We start from the raw sequence: 19530 nt of genomic DNA, 5'->3' as shown, positions 1-19530 counted from the left end.
GGCTTAGAATCGCACACTTAATTCGTAATGCTAACCGGTACTAACAGTTTTTTACATTTTATTGTTCGTTCTTATTGCTCAAAAATGCATTCTGTTTGTTTTCACTTGTAAGAAAAGAGGTTCATTTTTTTTTTTCTTTCAAGCACCTTTCTATTTTCCACACTGCGGCACCCCGAGCGCTCAACCCAACGTTGTCTGCGTTCGACCCAGTCCTCAAACTCTGCTGCTCCTCTAAACCCAAGAGTAACCGACGCAACGCGGCTTGGGGGCCCAGAGCCTTGCGCCCCCAATTCTAAAACTCTCTATTATCGAGTGCCAGCGTACGGGACGACCCCTATGGCCTTCGCCTTGTTCCCGCAGAATTGTGAAACAGTGAAATTCACGCTATGACGGCACGTGTTGCAACCAGTATTTCATTTAAATCCGAAGCAATAAAACCTAGAACCTCTGACAGTTGGCGCGTTTGCTGATGTGGGGAAAAAAAAAATTATCCAAGTCTCCCAGCGCTTAAGGTGGTAGGCCACCTTCCATTTTATTGCACGAGATAGAATATTTTGCTTTTTTTTTTTTTTTACGCTTTATGAATGCCCAAACATACAGCAGCGCGTGTTGCAAAATAAATGATCTTCCGATCACCATTAGTTTGGGAGTTGCAGTGAGTTCTGACCCATACCCTAGTATTTCGAAACGGAAAATCAGTGCTGTTTATTTTATATAAATATTATTCAAAATGCTTTCTTTTTTTTATTTTATGTGGTCACCGAGGAGTCACACGAGCAAAATGACTACTGCATCTCATCGGGGCTCCAGCTATGAAGCTGGTGCATTTTAGGCCTCTGTGTTGTTTTTGACATCGTTCACATGGTTTCAAGTTGCGGTTTCCTCAAAACATTTTTTCACCACTTAATGGTGCTTTTTGAATGAATATCCTGATACAAAATTTTGCGCAGTCATACATGGAGATGTGTTGAACGAACTAGATCAAAAGAAATTGATGCAATATTTTTGCATTTACAGCTCATTGCAAATAAATTTGGTCGTTTTTCGAACATCACTTAATATTTATCACATTGCGTTTATCCTAGTTCATTGCATAGGTCCCACACTTAGCTACATAAATGCCAAAGCGTTGCTCAATTCAGCAAAGTTATCGCTGCTGGCGCGACTAGTACTTTTGCCGCATTTTATGACAAAAATTGGCTGCCAAAAAGTGAACCATTTTCTGCACTTTTAAATAGTTGATTGAGTTAGATATGACGTGGTTATCCAGGAAAAATAAAAGTTGATTGAATCCTGGGTTCTGATTTAAAGAAAAATATTTTTTTGTGTGTAGCCTATTAAGGGGCGCAAAAGACCTCCGAGGGGAAGTTAGATGCGCGCGCGGTCTTAATTAATGATACACGGTCGCGCGAATAAATGAAGCTTTGCTTTCCATTTACTTGATGGAGAGCGCCGTTTAACTTTTCTCTCCCATTCCCCTCCGTGGCTGCCGTAGGGCCTCGCGGATGTGGCCTTGAAGCATATAGTTTCGAACGCTGTTCCCGCAAGCTTCGTGCGGCCGTTTTATTTCCCCGGTAATTTATGCGCGCAAAAAAAAAAAAAAAGTGCGCCTGTGCGGGCGCATACTTTTCGTTTGCCATTAACTTCCGCAAGCGTAAATTCTGCCTGCCGTTATGGCCTTTCTTACGCGACGTCCATGTTCTGTCGTTAGTTTGGCAAATAGCGGGCTGCATTTTTCTGGAGCCCGTTTTCTCATTTTTTTTCTTAGTGCAGTAACAGATGAACCTTTATTGAAAAAAACGAAAAAAATCTATCGTCGGCCATGCGTTGTCAGATTCTGTGTGACTTCGTGGCGAGTTAATGCGGAAAATTCACTGTGGCGTCGCCACCAGTCTTCTTTTCGTGCGGCTTTCGCGCTTTCAATCGTTTATTTCGTGCGGTATATTTTTCATACTTTTAGATAAGCCACGAACTTCGTCGTTGTCGTCGTCGTCGTTGTTGTTGACTGCTGTATGTCATAATTTAAATAGCTTTCCTATTAATTTCTTTATGGAAACCGGCAGTATTGGTCCTGTTTGATCTGTAATGACCTTGAGCCGTAAAACCGCATCAGTCATTATCGGGCGTTTGTCAAGGGGCTTCGTGAACTGTGAATATATAGTACTCAAAACGAGATGAATCGATTATAAAAATACCATGCTTCCTCGCCGTATCGTGCTGCCAAAGTGCTGCTCGGTTCGTTGATGCTGTTTTTTTTTTTCTTCCGCCTCGCTGACTATAAGGTGCTCAGCACCACCCATACTTACTCTGAACTGGTCACTTCGTGACCTGCTGTCGCTGTGAGGAAAGCGGTTCTCGAGCGCGCCCCACCGTAGACCGCGTTCTTGCACTTGGCACAGATTGGAAGCAGGCGTTTAGCCTTATTTCTGTGCGCGCCTCATACAGCGGCGGTGCAAGTAATTCGCCCCTCAGTTCAACCACAGTATCGCTGGCAAGATTTCAAATCGCTTATAAAGGCCGCTGCTGTCAAGACCGCAACGTTCGTAGAATGTCTGTGGCTGGACGGCGTCCAATGGACATGGGTCGATTGCAAAGTTTGTATTCTGTTTAATGAAAAAAGAAAGGAAAAGCAGCGCCCGCCTTAGTTGCTCAGTAGCTGTGATGTTGGGCTACTGAGCACGAGATCGCGGGATCGAATCCCGGCTGCGGCGGCCGCATTCCGATGGGGGGCGACATGCGAAAACAACCGTATACTTAGATTTAGGTGCACGTTAAAGAACCCCAGGTTGTGCAAATTTCCGGAGTCCTCCACTATGCGGTGTGCTTATAACCAGAAAGTGGTTTTGGCACGTTAAACCCCATAATTTAATTTTTTAAGGACAAGCAACCTACGAATGCGCTTGGCATCGTCTGACCAAACTGAGTTGCTGCGTCACGCATATTGCGCAAAACATTTGCGCCCTTTTCCCTCCCCTCTTTTTATACGTTTCCTTTTTCACGCATAGTAACTACGCCCCATGTGTTTAGTAAAGCGCCTTATAGGGCAGGATTCGCTCCAGCTGGCGTGCGATGTGTTCATCCGCGTTGGGTTGCACTCTGTGCGTTTGCGTGTCGGATGTCACTCACCCTTCGTCGAAGGTGTTGGAGTCAAGTTTGTTGGAAAGGACCACGTTCCCCTATGATTTCTACGCACGTATAGAGTTAAGAAGGAAAAAGAGACGCGAACTTGTGGCACGCCGAAGGTCGAGAAACCCGATCACCTTGGGTAATTGGCGCGATCTATAGCTTCTTCGCGTCGAACATCAACCGTCGTGACGACGGGGTCGGCTGTTGTCGTTGCCCTCTGATTACGGCGACGGCTTCATCCATGCGTTGCTATGTGTGTACTTGACGGTGCGTAACCCTCTCAAGCGCAGCTGGGACAGGAGGTAAAGGAGGCTGCCCTTCGCCCACTGATCGCACGCACATTCTCGGCGTGTGTACCCGACGACGTGCGAATCATGCCTAACACCATCCGCGCTGGCCGCCTGTATCGCGGCATACTTGGAAGTGCTGCTCGCAGCTGACTTGTTCAGGAGCCGCACTTCTTGCTTCGTGCTGTCTGGGAGCCGTAGTTAGATTCCGGCGTGCATGCATATATATATATATATATATATATATATATATATATATATATATATATATATATATATATATATATATATATATATATATATATATATATAGTGAAGCTGCTTGCGGCGCTTGTTTGCAGCTCACTGCATGGGTGACCTGTTGGGAGCTGTTGTCTGATTGTGTGATTGACGTGAATAAATTTTTCGAGCTGGTTGTGGCCGGCTGATTAGTACGTGTTTTTACACCTTCAACGATCCGGTCATCGTTCGGAGGAATTCGTGGTTGTGCGAAACTACGTACATAAACCTTTGTATGCGCGAGGACTCGTATGTAACAATAGCTTTGTGGGCATTTTAAAGTGCTTGTACATCATGTTTCCGTTGTTCCTGCGTAGTCAAATCCACCATGGGTTGGGAAGAAAACCGCACGTTTCCCTCGCGCTTTGTAATATATACGTCTGCTGCGTCAGAGCCGCGTACATGTGACAGCCGCGCAGCTTCCTTCAGTATGCAGATGTCTCGCATTGGTTTCCAAATGTATATCGCCTCGGGCTCCGCACGAGTATACAGCCTTCATGTACGCTCCCCGAACGAAGACTACCTACCATAAAGGAAACGGAAGGAAATATAAACTAGGAGGCATCATTGCGTCACGCAGGCAGCTTCGGCAAACTGTCTGTAGAGCCGTTCTATATACTTGCTTTTTCCGCTCGAACAGTCAGCCCAACAGGTGACGTCTGTGATGAATTTCATTGCCCGCCATCGTGGGGGTACTAGAACATGGAGAATCTGAGAGAAAAGTACCCTTATAAAAATTTCTAGCAACATTTTTTAGACCGTCTATAGACTTTTGTTACTAGAACCTACCAACAGTCAATTGAAATCCTACCAGCTGTCTTTATACATCCTAACAACTCTCTAGTAACACCCTAGAAACAATTGGCCACCAACTTTCAATAGAAACATGTTCATAGGATGTCTTTAAACTTCCTACCAATTTCCTATGAACATTAGTCTTTATACACCCTAGTAACATTCTTTCAAAAGAGAAATGTTCATATATTTTCTGTTAACTTCCTACCAACCCCCTATTAACAAGCTTTCTTTATACACCGTATTAATATTCTTTCAAAAGAAAAATGTTCATATATTTTCTGTTGACTTCCTACCAATTCCCTATTAACAAGCTTTCTTTATACGCCATATTAACATTCTTCCAATTGATCAATGTTTGTAAACGTTCTGCGAACTTCCTACCAATCACCTATTAACATTTGTCTATATACACCCTAGTAACATCCTATCAAGAATTGGATCCTATCAAGAATTGCCTACCGTACTTCAACTGAAGCATGTTCATAGATGGTCTGCAAACATTCTACTAACCGTCAACCAACACAAGTCTTTAGGCTCTTTAGTAACACTCTGGCAATATTTTACTTACATGTGCTTATGTACTTGCTATTGACGTCTTACTATTCCCCTAGTAACATTTGTCCCACATACGACCTAGTAGCATAGTGTAAACATTTGTCAGTATGTGTGAACATGTTGGTAAAAGGCAGTATGCAACCTAGAAGGTGCTCGTAAATGCAAAACAAATGCAAGTTTGCACTGAAAGAAGTTTATTCACACGAAAATATTTACACAGAATTGTGAGAGAAGTAGAGAAATTTTTAAAAAATAAATGATTAATGACTTAGTTGATTACGGCATGGCAGCTGTCGCATAATCACTAGCAAGCATCGATTATGCAAGCTGATATCTCAGAGTGCTTGCAGAATGAACCAACCCTGCACAGAAACAAGATGGTCAGTGTTAACATCATGTTCAGGTTAGCATATCACATACATAGAACAGCTTTTTAAGGTTCACATGAATGCTAAAATTGTGACCGTCATCCCTGTTTACTTGCAGAGGAGATGGCAAGGATGGGGCACATTATTCAATGCATATCCTTTGCTGCGTTGTATTTACTACGTGTTATTAAAATTAGGAAGGTGTACAAAATGGGTTTCTCTACCAATTACCTGCATAAATGAGTTCCTCACTAAAAAAGTTAATTACATGGTTTATTCATGGTGAAATTTGTAGCACGCACAATAGACAGGGACGCAGAGAAGGTGGACACGCGAGCGCTTACTCAAAGCTGGTTATTTTTGGAAGGACTGAACGTAACAGCGCCAGCTAGCTGCACCGAGCATGTGCAAAACGTGTCATCCATTTTTATATAAACAGATGACAGAGCTTGAAGCAGTATTCAAGAATACAAATGCTTTGTCAGTGATAGCAACCAATGGCTGACTGATGCATTTTTAAGCACGCCTTATTATATGGGACGCTTCTGTAATTTGACGTGTTCGTTTATTTTTACTCGAAAACAAAATATCAGTGTCAAAAAATACCGGTTCACAATGACATAGGTTGCAGTGGTTAAACAGGTGCGAATGATTTTCTTTCACATTCGCACTTGTCTATCCAGTGCAACCTATGTCATTGTGAACCGGTTCGCTGAAACATATGTAATTGTGAACCGTGAAGCTATACGCTCAATATTTTACTGTTTCTCATCCTGTGCAGCCAGAGTAGGAAAGAGCAAAGAATGAGTTCATGATCAGACAATATTTACCAGACCTTAGGTCATTGCGAACGCTGTGAAAACGAAGTATTTGTACGCTTCGTGTTTATAGCAACTTCAAGCGAACCCCATGACGCGGGGCAGCTGAAAAAGGTAAGAAAATCGTTCTTAAAACATTTCACGTCGTTACAGTTCGCGCTATAATAACCTGCCAAAATGCGGCAGAATGTTTCTAAGAAACTGAAATAAAATAACATAAAAACAATATGTTTATGAAAAATGATTGAAAAGAACATACCTTTTATTATAATTTGGAGATAGAGAAAACTTCGGCGCATAGCAGTCTTGAGGAACAGCTGTTCGCTATTTGTGCAGTTTAAAACACGGACAGTGCCAATATTAAATCACTTCACACGACACTGCATCGCAGCTGGCAGAGAAGTTCCAGAAACGCTCACATCACGGAACGAAGAAAGCACCGTGGGCTTCGCAAACACCTTGCTGGTTGGCTTGCATCGATGAATTAGCCACAACACAGCATAAACATAAATAGCAGTAAAAATAGCTAGATTGCTGCTGCCATACGCTACGAAACAACTACATCGCTCCGACCGTACCATACCGGCGTCGCAAAGGAACTGATGGCGATTGCGATGGTCTCCCTCTTTGCCTCGACTCGGCCAACCATAGCCTCCTCTATTTTTCTGTGCCTGCTCAAAGGCTGCTGAAGCGCCGTCTGAAGGCAACGCCCCTTTGCCGAATTTTTCCGCGGGGCGGCGCTGCCAGCCCTGGGGAAGGCACGTGCGGGTGTGCGGGCTGCGGCGATCAGTCGGCGCATTGTTTGCGTTGTGTTTATGCAGCGTTTCGCGTGTGCCAAGAGCTATGGCATACTGCTGTGTGCCGGGATGCAAATCAGACGCGAAGCGGAAAGTGCCAGGAATTTCATTCCACGAAATTCCTAGTGACAACGACTTAAGAGTGAAGTGGCTGCAAGTGATATCCAGAAAGGACTGGGTGCCGAATACCACATCACGCTATTCGGTCGTTTGCAGCAAACATTTTCTCCCTGACGACTACAAGGAAGGATGCAAGACTAGGAAGCTTAAAAGAGGTGCGGCACCGAGCGTGTTTCCAGACTATCCAGAGTATATGCAACCACCTGCGAAGAAGTCCCGGAGCGATGCTGTTGTGAGAAAACGGGAGGCTGCCGTTTTCCATTCCGCGTCCCTTGTCCGTGCTACTGCAAGTTGCCTGCCTCGCGATGTCACTGCCGACTCTCCGCTACCAACTGCATCGTCCCCCGTGCTTGACTCCTCGAACATGGATGTTGCAAGTGGTGACGATCGGCTCCACGTCGAGCCCTGCTGCAGTTCGAAAGACGAAGCGACCCAGGTAGATGTTCGCAGCTCGATGTCTGTCGTGGAACGCCAGAAGTGGCGACGAAAAGAGCGTGACATGAAAACTCAAATAGAGCAACTCAAACGAACTGTAGACAAGTATAAGGAGGAGCTCAGGCGACTGAAAGAGGACTGCAATATCGCTGCGTTTGCTGGTGTTGTCAAAGCGGCGGGCGAGAAGCACTTGGGTGCAAGCATTCTCGTTGATCAAATCAAGAATTTCAGTAAGACCAGACCTACCTGGTCTGAGCTAGTAGTGCGCCACTGCATTATTCTTAGAAATCTATCAACCCGCGCCTATGAGCATATCCGCAAAGAAGGCATCCTGAAGCTGCCAAGCCGGTCAACCCTACAGAGATACCTAGGAGTAAACTCTGGCGAGGTAGGGTTCACCTCCCTTGTGAAACAACGTCTTCAGGCGGAGGTAAGCAACCTAAAAGCCGAGCAAGCTAAAGTGTGCTCCTTAGTTGTGGACGAGATGCGGATTCAACAGAGACTGCAGTACAACAAACAAAGAGACGCGTTTGTGGGAGAAGTTGATCTGGGAAATAGAGTTCAAGAAACAGCTACTGGTGAACCTGTTTTGGCCAACTCGCTTCTTTGTTTTGTGCTAACAGGGTTGTCAGTGCATGTTCGAATACCTGTTGGGTATTTTCTTACAAGGAATTGCACTGGACAGGATCTCTTTCCATTGATAAAGCTTGTGATAAAGGAAGTTGAAGTAATAGGCTTTAAGATTGTGCGCATTGTGTCTGACAACCACAAGATCAATGTCCTTGCATTTCAACTTCTGTGTGGTGGAAGCTTGAGCCATTGCACACAGCACCCTGAGGATCCAAAACGAAAATTGTTCCTCGCGTTCGACCAGTGCCACATTATAAAGAATGTGCGGTCCCAATTCCTTGCCAGGGACCTTGGAAAAGATGGTGAAGTGTCTTCCTCACACCTGAAAGAACTGTACCGGATGCAGCAAGACAGCATTGTTAAACCGGTTCGCTTTTTAACAAGGAAGCATGTTTTCCCATCTAATATAGAGAAAATGAACGTGTCAAGAGCTGTGCAGGTTTTATCCCCGCCGGTCACTGCTGCACTTAAGCTTCTGAAAGAACAAGCTGGACACACATGCGACATGAGTTTTGCTGCTGTGGGGCCTACAGTGGAGTTTATGGATATGATGCACAGTTGGTTCCTGCTGATGGATGTGAGCAATTGTGCACAGCACATTCATCAAAAACTGCCAGATAGCAGGCAGTATGACAGTGCTGAAGATGCACGTCTAAACTGGCTAATGACGTCGTTGTTAAGTTATCTTGAAAGCATGCGACGTCATTGCCAAGCAAAACAGTTCCTTAGCAAGGAAACTTATCAAGCTCTTGTTATGACAACAACATCAAATGTGGAGTGCGTCAAGCACCTCCTTGCTGTTGAAGGCTTCAAGTTCGTTCTGACAAGAAAATTCTCATCGGACCCAATTGAATCGTTCTTTGGATGGTTAAGGCGATCTGCTGGGAGCAACGATCAGACAGATGCTCGAGCAGTCCTCTCTGGTGTGGAGAAGGTCTTGAAGACTGGCTTAGTTTCAGCTTCGCTAAACAGCAATGTTGTTGACACTTCAAACCATTCACTTGGACCACTGAGTAGCGAGGCTGCAGTGACCCAGCATGTGGATTTCTTTCCACAAGAGATAAGAAGGCTTCTTGGTGATCTCCTCAAGAACCCAAAAAGCTTGCTGCCTACACCAGACACTGCGGCACTCTCCATGTTAGGAGGCTACTTGGCCCGTGTTGTGCAAGAGAAGTTGGACTGCAGCTCCTGCAGTGCTCTTCTCACACGACCTGCCTCATCTGCGCCCAGCGACAGCCTGATACGACATCAGGACAGGGGAGGGCTTTTTTATCCATCTGCCGAGTTCGTCTATGTGCTTTACACACTGCGAAAGTACATTGAAGTGATGCTAGAGAAAAGGAGGTTTCTGGCAAAGCCCCTTCAAGCTGCAGTCTCAACTGCTGTGGATGTCCTTGCAGAACATGGGGCATTAAAATGTGCACGTGCAGGCAGTGACCATCACAAAGAACTTTTGAAACTTGTTTGTGCAAAGTTCTTCAGACCAGTATTCACGAACTATGCCTTGTCTGTGACAGACAGGAGGGACATAGTCAAGCCACTTACATCCAAGCCGCTTTCTAGGAAGTTGCTGAAGCTGTGACATGTGTTTGCCCTTATGACTTCTTGCTTATGACAGTAAAGTTCTTGTATGTCGACTAGATGTGCCTTGCCTTTTGGTTCCGTTGCATCATTACCAGGCAAAAGTCGGTAGTAAACACACAGATAAGGAACGCTTTCAGAGTAGCCTGCAAAAAACATCTTCGGAACATGAGATGGTGTTCACAGGCAGATTCTTGTGCCATTGAGAAATACTCTCATATAATGTTTGTTAATGAGGTAACCTAAGGTTTCTAATGTTAGTGTGTTTTTATAGGGAACTAGCGAAATGACTAGCATCGCCGGTGATGAAGTCAACAAACTAAATGTTCACCTTGGAATCGCTGCTCACAATTTGCTTCGTAATCCAACTCCTCATTTAGGTATACAAATTCCGTCGCGATTCTTCATGTCCCAACTGCCCTGCCCTTTATGCCAACTGCCCTGTTGCTCTTTAATGGGGTTTCTTTCACACCTCCTCCCATACTGGCTGGACTGGCTTGGAGCTGAAAGTGAACGGCGCCTGCTCGTGCAGCAGGCCATCGACATCCTAGGCGCCTAATGTTTTGTGCCTCAATAAAGTATTATACTACTACTACTACTCATTTACGTACGCTTGTATATGTATGAAAACAATATATAGGTAGCCAACATCGTGACCATTTTCCCAAATTATCTATGTTCGGAGAAAAATGGAAGCTGCGCTGTAACAAAGCGCAACGTTCTCTACGCTACGTATTACTGCTGCGTCGTCTGCTCAACCCAGGGCTGCGGGCGCCACCTGGGAGCGGCTTCGCGTACTTGCGCGAACGGCGCTTGACAATGGCCCCAGCTGCCATTGACCAGGCACAAAAAAATAAAGGAGGCTATGGCCAACTGTCAAATTTGTGCGCATGCGCGCGGAGGCATGTGACATTCTTTCCATCCACCCGCTTCGCCTTGACCGCCGCGGAACTAAAGCCCCTCTTTAAGCCGAAACATGCCCCCCCCCCTCCCCCGCTCCCTTGCGATGGTTGACTCACACCTAGACATTCCTCGCCTCTTGGTGACACCTGTGGCCGGCCTTTGTGTACGCACCCCTTTCTGGGAACTGCACTTAGAGGGAGGAATGTACCTCATGGCCGAGGTTGAAAAAAAAAAACTGAGAAGGCAGCCGGCTCAATATTGTTGGGCATTTAGGGGCTGTATAGTTTTATCTTTCGAGACAGTTATTCTTCTGAAAACCTGACTTTTTCTCGCAATGTAATAAACATAGAACAATAAAATCATATTGGGTAAATTATGGGGTTATTCTATTTTGCGCAAGAGCATCCTTTAGCACTTACTGCTTTCAAAGACGAAACATTGCTCCCTGGCGTCCAGCGGTGAAGCACATTGTAGTACTTTTTTTATAGTCAAATGCATGTCCGAAGCGTGGCGGCTATGACGTTAGCAGTTTTCAGACGCCCGAAGCACGGCAAAAGCATGGCCTTTGATATCCTGGCTGTTGGTATACGGAATGCCATTATTACGGATGTCAGGATGACCCCTTGTCGGAGCTCAAAATTTTGTCGCCGTGCTGTGAAGCAAGATCACTGAATGTTAAGAGTGCATAATTATTCCTTTTCGATCTGTTTTCACACACAGCAAGCTTCCATCGCCATAAAGCACATCAGTTGACATAGTTACTTTGCCTTCACTTTGATGCAAGGTCCTATTTCCTTTAATATGCAGAAGCCGTCGGTAGGAGGCAGGGACGAAAGCGTGCGAATAGGAACGCGTAGAAACCTACATTTTTTATACTGTAAGGGTAATTTATTATTTTTTCACAGAAAAGTGTTGCTTGCACAGAGTTCAGCTTTTCTTTCTATTCGACCTGTGCGCTTCTCAGGTCAATACCCGCTCTCACTCAGCAGTAGTTGTATTTTGCAGCCTTTTGGACATTTGAGCGGCAACGTTCCAGCGCCGTGTTACCCTGAGTTCCGGCTCTTTTTCTTCTTTTTAACAAATATCGTGACGCTACTACACTGACACGTTCCAGCTTAGGGCGTACACTTTATATCGCAGAATGCACCGACCTAATTATCTCGTTGCAAAGCTAATTGGTGGCATTGCAATAGCAGTGCAGGGTAAGGGCAAACTTACGCTCGAGCCTTAGACCACACCACCCGCCTGCCCGCACGCATGTGGTCGGGTGAAAATTTGCACATTTCGTAGACTGGTACACACATTTCGGTTTGCACTGCATGTGCGAGCCCAGTGTATGCCAAAATTTGTGAACCAGTGGGCGAAATGTACAGTTTTCTGCACGACCGCACGCGTCACGGCTCAAGCGTAAATCGGCCTTTAATTAACCAGCCCCGAGGTCGGGATAAAGCTCTGCAATTGGTGCGCGGCCTGCACAGTAGTCCGCTATCACACCGGTCAGGTGGTGTAGCGCAAGAAAATTTTCTCGGAGTGCGCTGACGTCACCGCACGCTCACGTAGTCCAGTAGATCCTCTAAAAGATTAGTTCTAACAATTTACGAACATATTTCTTTAAACATTTTAGGAGCACTCCGTCAACAATTGGCTACCGACTTGGATTGGGACTATGATTTAAAACAAAGAGTTTGACTCCTGAGTATGTCATATATCGGCATTAATGTGTCTTAGAAAAATTTATGAAAAACTCTCAAGTTACTTCCCATTCTAAATATTTTTTGGCAAACAGTACGAGCTGTGGACGTACTGAGGATACATGTCCTTCAAACAAAAAAAAATATAGTTCGATGATGTATAGTACAACATTCTTTACACAAAAGTAACGAGCCTTCTGACGCAGTACTGAAGAGGTTGTAGAGATAAAAGTTAGAAAAATACATGTTGATGGGGACCTTACAATATTCTATGTGCAAAAGTAAGAAGGAAGTCTTTTACGGTGTATTAAATATATTCTTTATACAAAAGTAAGAAGGAAGTCTATTAACGGTGTATTTAAAACAATCTTTATACAAAAGTAAGAAGAAAGTCTGTTAACCGTGTATTGAAAATATTCTTTATACAAAAGTAAGAAGGAAGTCTTTTAACGGTGTATTTAAAACATTCTTTATACAAAAGTAAGAAGAAAGTCTGTTAACAGTGTGTTGAAAATATTCTTTATAGAAAAGCAAGAAGAAAGTCTGTTAACGGTGTATTGAAAATATTCTTTATACAAAAGTAAGAAGGAAGTCTTTTGACTGTGTATGAACAAATGTTACTAGAATGTAAATGTTAATAGACTGTCAATAAAGTAAATAGAAAGTTGGTAGGAGTTCTAAAGAATGTTAACGTTCATTTTTATAAGGGTAGCAGCACCATAACACAACAGCCGCGTATTGCACCGAGTTACCAATTTGATAACAGTAATAATCTGTAGTGAAAAGCACTCGCCGTAAAAAAGCAAATCAATCTACGGGGAGGTGATATGGTGCGCTGACGACGTCGTGGCCGCCATGTTTGTCCGCTTTGCCATGACCAGGCCTGCCTTGCGGAGCGGGAGCGCTGTATCTTACCGCGCGCTCTGACGTGATGACCACGTCTGTGATGAATTTCATTGCCCGCCATCGTGGGGGTACTAGAACATGGAGAATCTGAGAGAAAAGTAGCAGCACCATAACACAACAGCCGCGTATTGCACCGAGTTACCAATTTGATAACAGTAATAATCTGTAGTGAAAAGCACTCGCCGTAAAAAAGCAAATCAATCTACGGGGAGGTGATATGGTGCGCTGACGACGTCGTGGCCGCCATGTTTGTCCGCTTTGCCATGACCAGGCCTGCCTTGCGGAGCGGGAGCGCTGTATCTTACCGCGCGCTCTGACGTGATGACCACGTGTTGGGCCGACTACTTGGGATTTAGTTTGGTTGCGCAATGCTCCCGCCTAATTCTGTTCTTCCTCCGTGCTTTCTTCGCACAAATAAATGTCGCTTGGTGTTGCGCATGCGCACATACTTTACGTCTGTCGCGTTCCACCGGTGTATGGCTTCGCCGTGTGCTTTGATTTGACTATGGTCGCGTCTCTTCTGCGGGCATCTTTCTCCCGCGTATCGTGCGTTCTGGCATGTAAAATACAACGCTTGGAAATACTCAGAATGTACATTTTCTTTTTGCATTCCGCTTAGTTACATAGACTTAATTAGTGAATTAACTTATCAAATGTTATAATTAGATTAAGTGTCAATGAGAAAATTGTAAAGCAAGATCAAAAACTCCCGACACAGCTTTCTGAGGCTCAATACGTGCTGCATAAGTGTTTTTCCGAGCGTGAAACAAGCCCGCAAAACACTTCTATGTAGCACGTATTGAGCAATAGAAAGCTGTATCGGGAGCTTTTCATGTTGATCTAAAAATTTGTCATTGACACCTTTAATCTAACTATACTATCCGAGAATTTTTATTAAGATTGATTATGTAATTAGGCGGATTGCAACAAAAAAAATGATCTGAGTATATCTCAAGCGATGGCAAACATTACCTTGGTTCTGTCCAGCTACGTGGCATTTCCAGATTTTTATAAAGTTTGGCTAATGTTACGTGGGACACCCTGTATATAACGCGTGCTCCCCACTGCATGAAATGTTGCACTTGTGTCAGTTTTTTTTATGCATGTACCATATTTCACTGCTAGCACGCACACACATGCACACACACATACACACACACTCACCTGGTTTCTCAAGTTAGCTTTTTAAGTCTCATCTTCGATTACTTTTCGTCTCCAACATCGTTCTCACGCGCTGCTCGCATATATGAAAGAGCTCGCTCCTCTTAACAGCCCTAGCGAAATCCCGAACAGTTCTCGTACATTCATTCATTCATTCATTCATTCATTCATTCATTCATTCATTCATTCATTCATTCATTCTCACCTGTATATTCATACGTAACTGTGCACCGGTGTCTCTATATATTATTTTTTTTTCTTAAAACACCTCCACAGATGGATTCCGGAGGCTACTGTCATCGCTACACATGAACCGGGAATCGTATTACAGCGTCTTGTATGTGTGTCTTGTGTGTGTGCCTGTGTACGGTGCATGCGTGCGTGTGCTCATGCGTTTTCGTTTGTCCGTTCGTTTGTACACTCTCCGAGATTCGCGAGCGCCGCCGCCTCTGCTTGCTCGCACGCGAATCCTTTATGCCGCTGCGCCGTAATTGCCGCCGTCATTTGTAGACGCGTCCCCGAGGCAGCAGCAGAAAGGGCACTCGCTGCTCTTGAAGGAATGGAGAGCAAGGGAAAAAGAAAAGGAAAAGAAAAAAGCAAACATAACGACGACCTCCTTTGTTGAACCTGTACCGCGCTCGGGCAGCCCAGGCAAACGGTTTTCGCCGCTACTTTTGCGCGGGCGACGTGCAATTACGGGTAGCGTTGACGCAGCGCGATGGGATAATCATTTCTGCCCAGGCTCTGTGTCTCTCTGTCTCGTCGCCGTTTCTTTTCGCTCTCCCCCGCTTTGTTCCTCGCTGTTGCGAGATTTAAGACCGCGCTGGCTCGGCAGCTGCGCGCTCCCGAAAAAAAAGAAAGAGACCCCTACTTCGAATGTCGTATTGTGGAGACCGCTTTTATAAGCGGCCCTTTTCTCTCACGGCCGAATTTGATACTGTTATCCCCCCTTTCCCCCCTCCCCCTTGCACACAACGCCAGTGCTGCTTATGGCCGTTGTGTAAGGTCGTTCGTGAACTTGGGCAGCCGTACTACATAGTTGTGATCTTCTTCTCTTTTTTTCTTGCAAACGCCCGTTATCCGTGTTATGACCCCTTGCACCGTTACACTGTGTAGGCACACTGTGTGTGTTCCAGTGAAACTGCGCCGTTTTCATTTTGTTCTATCTGCCCGATTTTTTTTCTTCTTCGCTTTAATCGAGGTGTCGTTTGCAGTGCACAATTTGGTAGAAATTGGTGGAAGTGATGATGTTGACGAACGTCATCACGCTGCTTTGTTTGGGGTAATGTCACGGATGGTTTCTTGTCGTTTAGAAACGTTGCTGGGGAAAAATGACCGCAGGAGGCCTGTCCGACTTCTTGGTGTTGGGCGTAAACTGCGCCTTCGTTTAAGCTGCCACGTACAGTGAGTTAGTTCTCGGGATTTTTCCACCATAAGTCATCTTTGTGGAATGGTGCTGAAATGCAGGCGCGAAAAGCCAACTTTGAGACTGCAGCTATGATGGTGGAGTGCTTGAGAAAACGGTAAATCGGTTCAGGCTAAAAATTACTCCTTTAAGATCTCTATTTGCGTTTCTTTAATAACACCGACAAGTTTTACGGTTGGAAAAAATGAAACCAAACGTTTATTTTTATTTTCGCTCCCTAATCTCGTGGCGAGCTAGAAGGCGTTTTCTTTCTTTCTTTCTTTCTTTCTTTCTTTCTTTCTTTCTTTCTTTCTTTCTTTCTTTCTGTGCGGGTGAAGTCTTCGCTAGTTTTGGTGTGCTGCGTCAACTTTTTATTTACAGTTAATGTGTAGTGGACTGCTATGGTGTAAACATCTATGACGCCACATAGAGCTGGTGCGAGAACTCGAAGCGTGGGATCGCCACAAATCAGCAGTCTAATTCGCTTTCTTTTGCTTCATACGTGGTGCACAGCTGCCGTGACCTTGTGAAGGTCACACAAACTGCTTGCGAACCTCGTGCGCCATTTCTACACCGCACTATGAGATCTCGGAGAACGCGATTTGGTTCTTGGCTGGCTTATCCTGTTTAAGTGCGTTCGCTGATTATATTTGACGAGGTGACTCATTTTACCTCTTTTATGGCCATCTTTGATGATGGCCATCTTTAATGGTCGAGGCCATCTGTAGCGCGCGAGGAATAAAGAAAAAAAAAATGCCGGTGTCTCTTGAGTTCCATACCTATATATATTCGCCCCATACTTGCATGTGAAGGTATATATTGTACGTAATCCTGTAATTTATGACCGGCAGTTAGAGCTTGTCATTTTGAGGCTGCGTCCTTCGGTCCGGTCGTTACATGTATACGGTCTATAAGCCGGCGAACTTGAATTCAAACGGCATGCATGACGAAGCTTTTCCTTTTCTTTTCGCGGGGGCACTTAATTGCACGGAATGCACGAAATAGTACCAGAAATGTAGTACTACCAGAAAAAAAAATATTTTCATATCAGATGCTTTAGCAACGCGCTCAAATGCACGCTAGTGAACGGGTCGCTATAACATCGGATGTGGAAACTTTTTTTTTTTTCTGGTTTCGGAATCACTTTTTTTTTGTTGTTGTTGACAAGGTTCGTGTATTTCGTACCGAATATGAAATCGCAATTTCCGACATGATGGATGGAGTTTAACGCCCCTGAGGTTCGAATGCACATATCTTGACTGCACGGTGTTTTTTTACTTATCTATACACAAGCATTCTTGCACTCCGCCGCGGTCGAGAATTGAACGCGCCACCTTGCATGCAGTATAGCGCAGCGCGAGCGCTTTATACATTTGCACATATGCCCGTACTTTACATATATCCGTACTTGTACTTTATACATATACCCGTGGCTTTATACATTTGCACTACTTTAACCCCACGAAGCCCGAACAGGATTCCGCATCAATGAAGATTGAAACGACTTGCTTAGATATGTGGTCACGAGGGGTACATTCGTACAAAAATGGTAAAGAAAAATAAGTTTTTAAAAATTAGTGTGGTAATAAGTAATTGGTTAGGTGAATTACCCAATACTGAAGTGGGGGGGTGCGTAATTTCTACCACTGCCCAGCATGCCGTAAACGCTACCAAAAGCTTTGCGTTAAGGGCAACTCGGGCGATTTTTCTGTGTCAACGGATGTCGATGATATTCGCTGGATATGTTCCTCTGAAAAATTCCGTCATGTCCTCAAAAATTCAGGTTTGAGAGTTGCACAGATTTTTTTTTTTTTTTACATATGGAATTTAATTTATTGCCTCGAACACCCTACCGTACCTCTTCCTCAGTTACAGGCCTCATTATGCATAACGTCAGGAGTGTTCCCTGCAGAGCATGCCGGGATCATGCAGCGTCGACAGTGACAAGAGCGTCAAGGAGTCGACGATCGTGAGATATAGTGCATGGCGTGAGAAGTTGCTGTCGCGAGAAATATTCCATTATCTTGATATGGTCAAAAATAGCCGGAGTTGCCCTTTAGGTTCACAGCTCTTGAATAAATATGTTGAGATATCAAATTTAGCGAATAGGGAATGACCCTGCAGTTGTTTTTGTTGTCATGGAAATCGCTAAATGCAGCCCGCCAGCACCTGATAAGCAACTGACCTTGGTACTGCTCTTGCAGGTTCTTGTGTGTAGCGTTGTTTCGCTTTAACGGATTTACGTACGAGAAGACCCCTCTCCCTTCGAATAGATCAGGGTATTGTCTAAGTTCCAGCAAGCGCGTCTTGATGCACAAGTTTATTTATTTATTTATTTATTTATTTATTTATTTATTTATTTATTTATTTATTTATTCGTTAGGCTCTCGCTTGTCACTACCTGCTTATCCTGAATGTGCCGGCGTGTACTGTATGCCCTAAAAATCCACGTTGGCCTCTATATATGAACTGCCCTGTCCTTTACGTATGTTGAAGGGACTGTTTTCAGTATACGATACTGCGGGCACGTATAGTGAACGTTGCCGGAATCGTCGGTGGTACTGCAACGTGGTGCCACAACTGCACGCGCCGGCGGCTTCTGGCGCATGCATGATTGTGACTCAGCTGCGATTGTGGCAGTTCTCTAATCCAACAGTGGGCGAATCACCGCGAATGCGCTTCCAAGTACAGGAACAAGCGGCCAGGAGGCCGTAGCGGGCCAGAACACCACGCGTGCGCGTGGGAGGCGTGCGCCGCGATTGCTTTGCGTACTGAGCGTTGCTGCCAAAGTTCATTGATTAGTGTCGTTGTGTCGAGGTCCTTTGTTGTACTTATGCTTACGGTTTGTAAAATGTACTGTTACGGTACCCCAAACTACGCGTCAACGTTTGCTACTGGATCACAACGAAATCCCTTCCCCTAAAGTCCGCTTCTTTGGGCGGTCCGCCTTTGCCGCTCGTCTGAGGAGGCCTCCTTCCTTTTCTACTCCTCCTCACCTCTCCCCTGTGCAGTGCTACTGAAGTTTCCTCACGCGCAAAGGTCTACAGGCAGCAAAACCGTCCCTGCTCGGTGGTAGAGCACATCCTGCACCCCTCGGGCTGCAACGCCACTCACAGGGCGCTCCCCCTTGCTCTGGTCACCTTCGCTGACGACGGCGGACTTGCCGATCGCCTCTAGTGTCCTTCGAGCGTCCGCGGCACTTCTGTTGCTGCTCATCCTCTTTCTATCCTCACTCTCTAGTGCAGCGCGGTTGAGGTGTACTGGTGCACTGAGAGGAACTTACTGCGCTGCTCGTGACCCAACATTTCACCTCCCACATACCACGGATATCTCTCCTCACAGCGAGAGACTGTTAGGCACTGCACATTTCTCTTCAGTTCTCTTCCTTTTAAAAGTCGCATACTACTACTACTACTACTACTGCTACTACTGAAGTCTTATCGATGCAAACCGAAGTGGCCAGCATATAGTACACACGTGAGCCTATATAACCGCAGTCGTGTTAATTGACCGTAGCCTTACAGGCTACGGTCAATTAACACGACTGCGGTTAGGGGTCGGGCATAAAATAGATGGTAGCTGGCCCATGCCATCGTCCGACTCATCCACGCTGAGGACGTTGTTGAAGGGAGGGACTTGTTCTCATCGAGAACGAGGAATATGCGATTTT

General features: G+C 45.1%; 2 protein-coding genes across 10 annotated transcripts in view; both read left to right on the top strand.

Moving 5' to 3' along the window:
- The window catches only part of Synd (protein kinase C and casein kinase substrate in neurons protein Synd), a 135471-nt gene that overhangs the window by 41937 nt on the left and 74004 nt on the right, over positions 1 to 19530 (top strand). The gene's annotated exons all lie outside the window — the stretch shown is intronic.
- Positions 7310 to 9826, top strand: LOC142579134 (uncharacterized). Its single transcript, XM_075689037.1, has one exon. It carries the CDS (start codon positions 7342 to 7344, stop codon positions 9793 to 9795), a length of 2454 nt encoding a protein of 817 aa, XP_075545152.1. The 5' UTR covers positions 7310 to 7341; the 3' UTR covers positions 9796 to 9826.

This window comes from Dermacentor variabilis, chromosome 4, assembly GCF_050947875.1.
Source record: "Dermacentor variabilis isolate Ectoservices chromosome 4, ASM5094787v1, whole genome shotgun sequence".
NCBI classification, from domain to species: Eukaryota; Metazoa; Arthropoda; class Arachnida; order Ixodida; family Ixodidae; genus Dermacentor; species Dermacentor variabilis.
Note: the sequence above shows the minus strand (reverse complement) of the source record. Positions and strands in the feature narration are given on the sequence as shown.

Bases quoted from the DNA above. Each gene is read 5' to 3' on its own strand.
- LOC142579134 (XM_075689037.1), top strand. From the start codon at position 7,342: ATGCAACCACCTGCGAAGAAGTCCCGGAGCGATGCTGTTGTGAGAAAA.